Source organism: Diospyros lotus, chromosome 5 (assembly GCF_014633365.1).
Source record: "Diospyros lotus cultivar Yz01 chromosome 5, ASM1463336v1, whole genome shotgun sequence".
NCBI classification, from domain to species: Eukaryota; Viridiplantae; Streptophyta; class Magnoliopsida; order Ericales; family Ebenaceae; genus Diospyros; species Diospyros lotus.
This window is the reverse complement of record NC_068342.1, coordinates 12,689,722-12,700,817: the sequence shown is the minus strand read 5'-3', so window position 1 is coordinate 12,700,817 and position 11,096 is coordinate 12,689,722. Positions and strand designations below refer to the sequence as shown.

Here is an 11,096-nt window from a genome sequence, read left to right as displayed (position 1 = left end):
ATTTATTTATCATGTGACCACTGTGATAACAGGGTACTCGTAATGCATGCATGTGTTTAGCTTTGCTTCCGCTGCTCTCATTTTTGATTATGCATGCCGAGGTGGTTCTTGTCTTGTCTCTCATTCTTTTCTCTTTCGTAGGCACTCTCGTTTGGGTAGTCCGGGTGGTTGGGATATCCGTGCGGGGGTGCTTACACTACCCGAACGGAAATGCCTACGGAAGGGAGAAAGGAATGAAACACAAGATAAAAATACCCTGGTATGCATACATAAGAAATACAACAGCAGAAGCAAAACGATATGCATGCATGCACATAGGTACCCCGCTAGAACAGCGGTCACGGAGTATATAAAAATATATACAGACACCTGTGCCAACAAATAAAAGATACAAGGAACAATCAGGCACAGTAAAAAATGAGAGACAGAAATCCTAACAAAATATCAAAGACAACGGGGGCAAGCAAACTGTACTCCCTACCACACGGCTGGCTGCTAGGTGGCGCGATCCTTGCCCTCAACTTTCGCTTTACCCTTACCTGGAATGATGGAAAGCAAGGTGAGTCGCAAGACTCAGCAAGTTATAAGAAAATGAAGGTTGTAAAGTGAATAGAAGAGGAGATCACCCCAAACATAGTTCCACACATACACATAAGCCATGAGACATTAACAACACAACAACATAGCATAAGGAAAACACATACCAGTCCTTGGGGCCCACACAAGACACAGGGCACCCAAGTCCCATACCAACCTGCCGCTGCCCTGAGAGGCAACATAAATCTCCACAAACTTGCGTGCACTGTCCTGGGTTGGTACTCCCGTCACCCGTGTGTCTGTGTCGGTACTCCCGACACCTGAGTCATAGGCTCCCTCGGAACGGTCCTCCCATCCGAGAACTAATAACTACCAGTAACCATGCAATGCACATAAAAATGCAATGGCGTAGTGAGTATCAACGTGATACACTGGCGCCTATACATCCAGGCATTAGGCCATGCTCCGCCCACATAGTAAACCACACGCGATGCATATGCCCGTGCTGGATGCAACATAACCAAGCTAGAATGTTCATGACCAAGCATAACCAGATCATGAAAACCCCAACATGCAGCCCGCACCCATGTGCATACCAAACCATGCAACAAGAATAAAATGTAACCAGTCATGCTATAATCACATCACGGCAGAGCTAGTCAATAGTGCCTGGCGCCGGTCAACGGTCAGTGAACATGAGTGACCAGCCGATGGCCTAAGATAGACCGTACAACAGCCACTCCGTCACCAAACAGCCGATCCTTACCCCCACTGCCCAACCCCTCTAGCCTATGAACAAGCCAAATCCATAATAATACCCGAACAACTAAGAACCTATCCCCGGGTGAATACGACATCATTCTCATAGGCACAGGGGTGGCACAAACCCCCGTAGGCAACCAACAAATAAAATCCATGAGGCCGATTTAATAAATTAAATTTTAAAGTAAATCGTTCAAAAATTCCATAATCGATTAACGGCCGAAACAAATGAAGGGAGGTCAAATAAATTGACAACGAAAGAAACGTCGTAGAGGGTATAAAGAACTTACCTTTACGAAGATATCCTTAGCCTTGTTTTGGCCTAACGCGGTAAAAATTATACAAACTGCAACACCCCAATAATTCGCCAGAATTAACAAAATTGGACTCTAAACGAAATTTCGACCGTACAGAATATTTATTACTAGTTTCTCTACATACCTGGCAAATTAAATTTTCGATTAAACTTGATTTAATCTTGATTTTCCCACCAAAATCTTCTAATTTTTCTTTCGCGCACCCGCTGTTTCTTTCTGAAATTTGCTTGCTATTCGGCTGCAAGAAAAACGCCTGAATTTGGGCTTAAAATGAGCGACTGAGGCGCGGCCACGTGGCAGCCACGGAGCCAGCGCTGGAGGCCACCGCCTCCCTCCCAAAACGGCGTCGTTTTGGGACGCCTAGGCTAATTAAAAATCAGCCAAATTCTCGGCCTCGCGCGCGTGCCCCCCCACGTCTCGAACCCGCGTTCGCCCTCGCCTCCGTACGCTCGCGTGCCACTCGCGCTAGCCCAACCTTCATACAAATAGCGCACGCATTTATATATAAGGGGACTCTTGGTCCTTCTTTCTGGAAACGTACCAGCCTCCTCCCAACTTTCATTATTTATACACACACCCCCTATAATATTTACATTAACACCCGAAACTTATAAAAATCTCACAATTTAATTTATTTTAAACTTTTCCTATTTCCTTAAATATTCTAAAATAACCTAATTAATTATCCTAATTTCTTATTTTCTTAAAACCACATAATTTATTATTATTTATAACAACAAGTTATTTTAATATTTTTTTTAATTTAAATTAACACAATAAATCAATAATTAAATTAATTTACGATTTATGGGTCGCTACAATGTTTGTTTCTATCAATAAAATTTGACAAAAAGAAAAATAGATTAAATTTTAATAGGCATCAAAATTTAGTTGTTGTGGTGATAAAAATTAATATAATAACCAATTTATCATGAAATACAAAATTCAAGAACTAACAGTATTATTTACCATAAAAAGTGAATAACATTTTGAATAATACAGGTTCTACTATAAGTTGTTTTACTTTTTATAAAAATAAAAAAAAAGAGGTTTTTTTTTATTTTAGTTTTTAATTAGAGTAACTTACGTTTTTTTAAAGCAAATGATGTCATAACTTAGTGACAGATTAAAAAAGGTGTCAAGTTTAAATACTACCACATATGAAATTCTTTTCAACTTGATATTAGTTTTCTTTAATTTGTAATTGATTTAAAGTGATTATTTGTCATTTGGGGTTCAATGTTGTATTCTACAAGTGATTTATACCACTCGATTGATTTAAAATGTATCTTTTATTCATTAAAAAATTAGGTTACGTTCTTTGTTATTTTCAGATTATTTTTAATTTTTAAAATTTTAAAATAATGAAAATGTGTTTATTTTGTTATTTTAAAAATAAAAAAAATTATAAAGAAAACTAAAAACAACAAAATATTTTGAAAAACACAATCTATTTTTCATGTTTTGGCTCTAAAAAAGAAAAGGGAAAAAAAAGAAAAGAAGGAAGAAAAAAAAAATTCTTAAATTTTAAAAATATAATATATTTATATTATAATTAAAAATATAAGATAACATATAGTATATTTTAAGTATATTACACATATGTATAATAATATTTAATATAAATTATCACTCAAATATCAATAATTTATTAATTAAATTTATTATTTTATTTTATTAGTAAAATTTTATTAAAAAGAGTTAATTTTATCATTTAATAATTAAATTCATTAAATAATATTTTTTTCTCAAAATTCTAAAATAAACACGTTTTCAAATTATGCAATCTTATCATTTATAATCACATTATGTAATATTAGTTCATGTTTTTAATTTTTATTTTAATACTTCCTATCTATATCACATTATGATTGCACTTGCTATTTTTTTTCAAGTTAATTTTTTTATTTCAAATTAAATAGTTTTAATTTTTTAAATAATTAAATTTATTTAATAAAATATCATTAAAAATTATTTTTAAAATTTCAAAGAGAACGCGTTTTCTAGTTTTTTGTTTTGAAAAATAATTTTTTTAAAATGATAAAGAGAACGTATTTTCTATTTTTTAAAAATAGACTATCAAAACAAAAAATTGAAAATAAATTTAAAACTCAAAATTAAAAATTGAAAAATAAAGAGAACGCAGTCTAGGATCTGTTTTCTTTATTGTCTTTCGGTCATTTTCAATTTTTAGTTTTTTAAAAGAGTGAAAACATGTTTACTTTGTTGTTTTCTAAATTACATTTTAAAAAACAAGAAAATATTTTGTAATGAAAACTCAAAAAAATAAAAATTATTTTGGTTATTTTTTCAGCAAAAACAACCAAAACATGAAAAAGATGGGACAATTTATTTATTTATTTGTATTTTGTTCTGAGAAAAATTGTTGTAAGATTTACCAATTTTAAAAATATATATATATTTCTTAATAATATATTAATATTAAATAGTTATAATTTACAAAATAATTAAATTTATTGAATAAAATGTCATTAAAAAATTATTCGCAAAATTTTAAACAAAACGCGTTTTTTACTTTTTTGTTTTGAAAAATAATTTTTCAAAATAACAAACAGAATGCGTTTTTTATTTTTTGAAAATAAATTATTAAATCAGAAAATTCAAAATAAATTTAAAATTTAAAATTAAAATTCAAAGATAACGCAATCTTATTTTTAAAAGAAGCAATTGTTTTTAGTGAACACTAATTTACTTAAAAAAATTTAATTAATCTAAAACACAACAATATTAAACCCTCTAATAATTAGGCAGAACCTCTTCATTCATGACATTGAGTAGCTTGCCCAACCAAGGGAGGAAAACATTAGCTTACGAATGACTGTTTGCTTTGACATTAATTAATCTTTATTTGCTTTCAATTTGATTATTAAAACCATGATAGTACTGCACAATTGGTACAATATATTTCTTTAGGTCAGTTTTGGAACTGATATTACTATGAATTAGGAGCACCTATAATGTGGTCTAACTTATTGAATTAAATTGAACCAATTAGTTTTATTTTGTTTAGTCTAAATTTCTTTTCAAACTAAAAAATATTTGGTTTTAAAAAATTTTAAAGAAAACATTTTACAGTTCAATTTTGGTTTATGCAATATAAAAGGTGGACCAAACCTAAACCAGTTTATGTATTATGTTATATTTATTATATATAATATAGAACATTTACCTAAAAACATATCTTGCATCAAAATATATTTTAATGATAAAATTTGTATGGAAATTTTATTCATATAAATTACATCAATAATCTTTTTCTTTTTGCTTGGCAAATAATCTTTTACTAGTTTGGTTTGGTTTGGTTTACTTCCACTATTAAAAATAATTTGATTTAATTTAAAATGTATTTAAATGGTAATTTATAGTTTAGTTTAGTTTCTATATTCTTTTTAGCGGGTGCACAGCTTGAGCGTGATAGAAAAAGAAATAAAAAAATTGATTAAGAGATCCTTTTTGGGGTCTACGTTGCGGAAGGTTTAGGGTTGGTTTGGTTGTATTTTTGTTTTTAATTTTTATTTTTAAAATATTGTAAACAAAAATAGAAAAAATTGTTTAATTACTTATTATTTTCTTCAAAAGATTTCAAAAATTTAAGCATACAAAACATTTGATTGTACCCCCGTTTTTTCATTTTTCAATTTCACTCAATATTTTATTCACTTTAATACTTAACAACTAACACTGATTTGTTCCTCATTAGAAATATCAAACGAGTTAGTTTAGCTTGATTCGGACCAATATGTAATTTGTTTAGTTTGACTTTACCTACAAGATATATTGTTTTATTTTATTATTTTTAAACTATACTTTAAGATAAGTTTCACCTGAAAATTAAATTAATATTAAGATAATCTCTATTATTCGACTTAGTGTTCAGTCTCAAAGTTCAAACTGATTTTTTTTATAATAAATAACTTGCCTAGTTATCTTTTATTTTTTAAAATTCTAAAATTTAACCGTATTAGTAAACAGTATGCTGGATGAATATATAAAACTAAAAACAAAAAGTAGAAATTGACAACTCGTCCTAAAATGTTAAGATTTTTTAAAACATTAAATGTTATGATATTTTTAATTATAAAATTGGAATAGGAATGTAAAAAAAAAAAAAAAAAAAATCTAAAACTAAACAGGCATGAAACTTGGTCAAATTTTGGATCAGCCCCTAAGTAACTCATTTTCCTCTCCTTGAGCCCTACTTTAAACATAGGCACTTCAAATCAATTTAAAATAGCCCACAGGCATCCTTCCAGTAGTGGTTATGCGTGGAATAAGAGAATCGGCACCCTATAAATACCACCTCATGCAACTCCCCAAGCATATATTGGTCGATGCTCCCGAAGTTAAAAACATTTCAAAATGAGCATCAAACGCTTCTCTTTAGCTACCCCCCTCCTATTTCTCAGCATTTTCCTGATCTCTAGCTTCACTGCTGGGGCACAGCAGCCTCGGCCTCGACCGCGGCCGCGGCCACCCCCACCCCCACCCCCACCACTACGGCGACGGCCACCGCCACCGCCACCACCACATGCAAGTCCTATTGTAGCACCGTCACCACCACCAAAAAATGCAAACCCTCCTACTGTTGCACCATCACTACCGCCAGGTGCAAGCACCCCTAAGGTGGCACCATCACTGCCACCAAGTGCAAGGCCACCCATTGTGGCACCATCATTGCCTCCTACAAGTTCAAATCCTCCTACTATAGCACCATCACAACCACCTGCAAGTGCAAGTGCCCCTACTGTCCCACCATCTCAGCCACCTGCAAGTGCAAGCCCTCCTACTGTGGCACCATTACCGCCACCAAGTGCAAGCCCCCCTACCATCGCACCATTACTGCCACCAGGTGCAAGCCCCCCAGTTGTGGCACCATCAAAACCGCCTGTAGGTGCAAGCCCTCCTACTGTCACACCATCACCATCACCACCACCACGTGCAAGCCCCCCTACCATAGCACCATCACCGCCACCACGTGCAAGCCCCCCTACCATAGCACCATCACTGCCCCCAGGTGCAAGCCCCCCAATTGTGGCACCATCACAACCGCCTGTAGGTGCAAGCCCTCCTACTGTTACACCATCACCGCCACCACGTGCAAGCCCCCCAATTATGACACCATCACAACCGCCTGTAGGTGCAAGCCCCCCAATTGTCGCACCATCACAACCACCTAGAGGTGCAAATCCCCCTATTATAGCACCATCACAGCCACCTAGAGGTGCAAGTCCCCCTCCTATGGTACCATCATCGTCGCCTCCACCCCCTCCTGTGGTACCATCACGGCCGCCTCCGCCCCCTCCTGTTGTACCAGCACCACCCCCTCCTGTGGTACCATCACGGCCGCCTCCGCCCCCACCGCCCCCTGGGTGTTCCATTCAGATCAATAACCTAGGTGTTTGCTCTCCAACCAGCTTGGTTTTGGGCGGAACTTGCTGTACAGCAGTCAAAGGGGTCGTTGATCAGAGATGCACTTGCGAGGCCGCTACGGCTAAAGGCCAAGTTACCATGAAGTTACTGTTTATCAAATGTGGTTATTTTGCGGAAGCGGTTAACATCATCCATTGCCGATCTTGAGAAATGGGTTCTGTCTCCGGGACTAATTCTGCTTCAACAATTCTTAAGCACTCATAAAAGTGGTCTATCACTCAATATATAATAATACGTTTCTATATGAAACTTTAAATAACATGTATGCTATATATGCATCAAATAACATGTTTTTATTTGATATTTAGTAGCTTGATTTCACAAATTGTTGGTAGATTGTGGTGACGACTGAATTACTGTTTATATATAAAAAGTAATTAATTATAGAAGAAAACTGGTTAATGATACTATTGTCTATCTCATGTATATATGACACAGATACAGAACAGAAAGACATAAGATGACAATAGGCACCTACTGATAATAAAATTCATCATCAAGACAGGTGCGAGAAACGAATATAAATCCTTGTCTAGGGTACACGGTCTGTGACTTGTTTATATTTATACATATTAATATTTTTTATAACTTTTTAGAAGCTGTACCCAGTTTTTTCTATTTTACTTTTTTCTTTCTAAGAGCATTACATCTAAGACTTTACACGATGCAACGCAGTTGCACCACGGCTCTCTAGCATTGACAATTTAAAAGTTGCGCCACATATAATTACAATTTTTCTTTCTTTCTTTTTTTTTTTTTTTTGCTTCAGTGATTATTTGTTTTCATCAGGTTTGAAAGATCCTAATGTTTACTGCATAATTAAAAAAAAATTGTTAGAAATGTGTTTTTGGTGTATTTTATCTTTTATTGTTTTACTTGAAATATATAAGAGAGAGGTAGATCGGTACAAGATGACCTCATATAAAACAAATGCATTAAGAATTTAAGACTATTTCGAGCCAAGAATTTCAAGGAATAAACAAGCAAATGACTAGGGCCACCAGAACAATATTTCAACACTACCACTAGGCGCCATGAAAGCCCAAACACATTAAAATATTACACATAAGACACAATAAAAACTATTAATGGTGTTTTATGGGTCTAGGTAAACTCAAAAATCGACCTGAGTTAATGTATTTGATTCTATCATTTTAGTAATTAGTTTAATTCTGAGTCCAAAATTAGATTCCATAGAGATCAGTTTATTTCTAGGTTCATGTCTTTGGACCCATAAATTTGACCTAAATCAATCTCTCTCTCTCTCTCTCTCTCTCTCTCTCTCTCTATATATATATATATATATAAATAAATTAAAAATATATCATACAAATACATAAAACATTCTATGTTATTTGGTTTATTTTGTGAATTTTGTTAATTATTTATCATGAGCTACTTGTCATTTCATTGTTTAAAACAAATTATTAATATTGGGTTCTCTTTATTTTTTAATTTTTAATTTTTAATTTTAAATTCATTTTCAGTTTTCTGTTTTAATAGTTTATTTTTAAAAAATTAAAAATACATTTTCTTTGTTATTTTGAAAAATTATTTCTCAAAAGAAAAAATTAGAAAACGTGTTCTCTTTGAAATTTTGAAAATAATTTTTTAATAATATTTTATTCATTAAATTTGATTATTCAGTAAATTAAAAATATTTAATGTTAATATATTATTAAAAATATATATATATTAAAGTTAATGAATTTTGTAATTTTTTCCTTATAATAATAAAATATGAATAAATAAATAAATAAATATATATTTTTTGAATTTAGAGTTTGTTTTAAATGAAAATACTCAAAATAACTTTTTGTTGTATTGAATTTTCTTTATAATTTTTTTTATTTTCAAAAATATACTTTTAAAAACAGCAAAGAAAACGTGTTTTCATTATTTTAAAAAATTGAAAACTAAAAATAACTTTAAAATAGTAAAGAGAACGCAACGTAATGTTTGATATTATTTGTTGAGCATTGAAATTGTAATATCCCCGATTAAGTAAATGAAATTAAATTAATTAAATTAGTTAATTTGTTTAAAATTTGAGGCGGTGCGTGTGTGCTTGGCGGCGAAGTAAAGCACAGTGATTTTTCTCAAAAAAATCTAAATAGAGTAAGAGTTGGAGAGGGAAAGCTCGGGAGAGAGCTTGAGAGCGAGCAGAGAGAGTGAGATGAGAGATAGAGTAAGGGAGAGAGGCTGAGAGAGAGAGAGAGAGAGCTCGAAGGCCAATCGGCCATGGTAGTCGCTGCCATGGCCGACGAGGAGTAGCCGCGGCTTGAAGAAGTCGCGGCCATGGCGACGTGAAGCAGTGGCAGTTGGGGCGGCGCAGTGGCGTGCGGTGATGGCCGGAGGCAGGCCCGGCGACCAGCGGAGTGCCGGACAGTGAAGGCCGGCCGCAGCCATGCGTGGTTGCAGGCGGCCGAACGCGTGGGAGGAGAAGAAGGAGGAAGCCGCGGGGAAGAAAGAAAGAAGAATAAGAGTGGAAGAAGAAGAAGAAGAAGAAAGAAAGAAGAAGAAGAAGAATAAGAAGAAGAAGGAAAGAAGAGGAAGAGAGGCGCACGAGGGGGCTGCTGGTGCACGCCAAGAAGGAAGAAGAAGAACAGGGGCGCGCAGGAGAAAAAGAAAAAAAAAAGAAAAAGAAGGAAATATGGGGAAAATAGGGCAATTTCGGGATGGTTTTGACACGGAAAGTGATCAGGTACGTGGGTAAAAATTTGTAGAAGCATGTTACGTTTAAATTATAAATTTTACGCGATTAAAATTAATTAATTTGGGTCCCGGTTGTGTTATTTGCTAGGAAATGATTTAATTTGCCTCGAGAGCTTGAGAGAGGTCGGAATCAGCTAGTTTCAGGCAAGTTCCTAATCCTTTCCTCGTATTCTTTAATTCCGGTGAGAAACCCTGTGATTTCTCATATTTTATACCCTCCCTTCGTCTGTTTCGGCTCGTTTATTAATTATGGAATTTTGAGTTGTTTGATTTAAAATTTAATTTATTAAGCTGGTTTCGAGGATTTTATTAGCGTGATTTAATTTAAAATAAATATGAGACTCGTTGAGATTTTAATTGTGGTGCGCTTACGTGGGATTTTAGATGGCTAAATTAATTATATTACACGGTAGATTTATTTAATTTAAGCTACGATTTTATTTATTGCCAGCAAACGTTTTACTTCGCAGCGGGAGTGCAAGAAAGAGAAGAAACGGCCGTGTAAAGGCAAGCTCTCAACCCTCTCTTCCTGATCTTTAATTCCCGTGAAAGACCCCATGATTTCCTATATTTTATCACCTCCCTTACTCTAATTCGGCACCTAACTTTATTTGTTAAATTATTATTCATTTGTTTTAATTTAAATTAAATCTGAGGCTTCTATAATTTTATTCGTTGTGAGCCTACGGGGGTTTGTACCACCCCCATTCTTTTTGGGAATGATGTTGGACCCAGCTTGGGAATTAGGTTCCTAGACGGGCGAGTTTATTTATGATTTTATCGGGCTTATTTACAGTTTTTCTCGGATTTATTTATGGTTCGGTTAGAGCTATCGAGCAGTAGGGCAGGGGTCGGTTGTTGGTGACGCTGGGGTAGACTATTGTACGGCCCTGATGTGGACCGTCAGGTGGACACCCCTAGTCACTGGCCGTTGACCGGTGTCAGGCATTGCTGACTAGTTCTGCTGGTATGTGATTTACTGCATGATTAGATACATTGTATTACTGTTCATGATTTGATATGCACATGGGTACGGGATGCATGTTGGGATATTCATTTATTGAGTATGCTTGGACACGGACATTCTAGATTCGTTAGGTTGCATCAAGCGCGGCATATGCATGGCGTGTGGTTTACTATGTGGGCGGAGCATAGCCTGATGCCTGGATGTATGGGCGCCTTGTATCACGTTGATGCTCACTACGTCATTGCATTTCTATGTGCATTGCATGGATACTGGTAGTATTTAGTTCTCGAACGGGAGTACCGTTCCGAGGGAGCCTATGGCTCGGTTGTCCGGAATACCGACGGATA

At 34.7% G+C, this 11,096-nt stretch overlaps 1 protein-coding gene across 1 annotated transcript; it reads left to right on the top strand.

The window, feature by feature from the left end:
- Positions 1-5,996: 5,996 nt before the first annotated feature.
- LOC127802101 (uncharacterized) lies at positions 5,997-7,427 on the top strand. Its single transcript, XM_052337791.1, has 2 exons — positions 5,997-6,486; positions 6,652-7,427. The coding sequence occupies exons 1-2, from the start codon at positions 5,997-5,999 to the stop codon at positions 7,212-7,214; spliced, it is 1,053 nt and encodes a 350-aa protein (XP_052193751.1). The 3' UTR covers positions 7,215-7,427.
- The last annotated feature ends 3,669 nt before the right edge of the window (positions 7,428-11,096 follow it).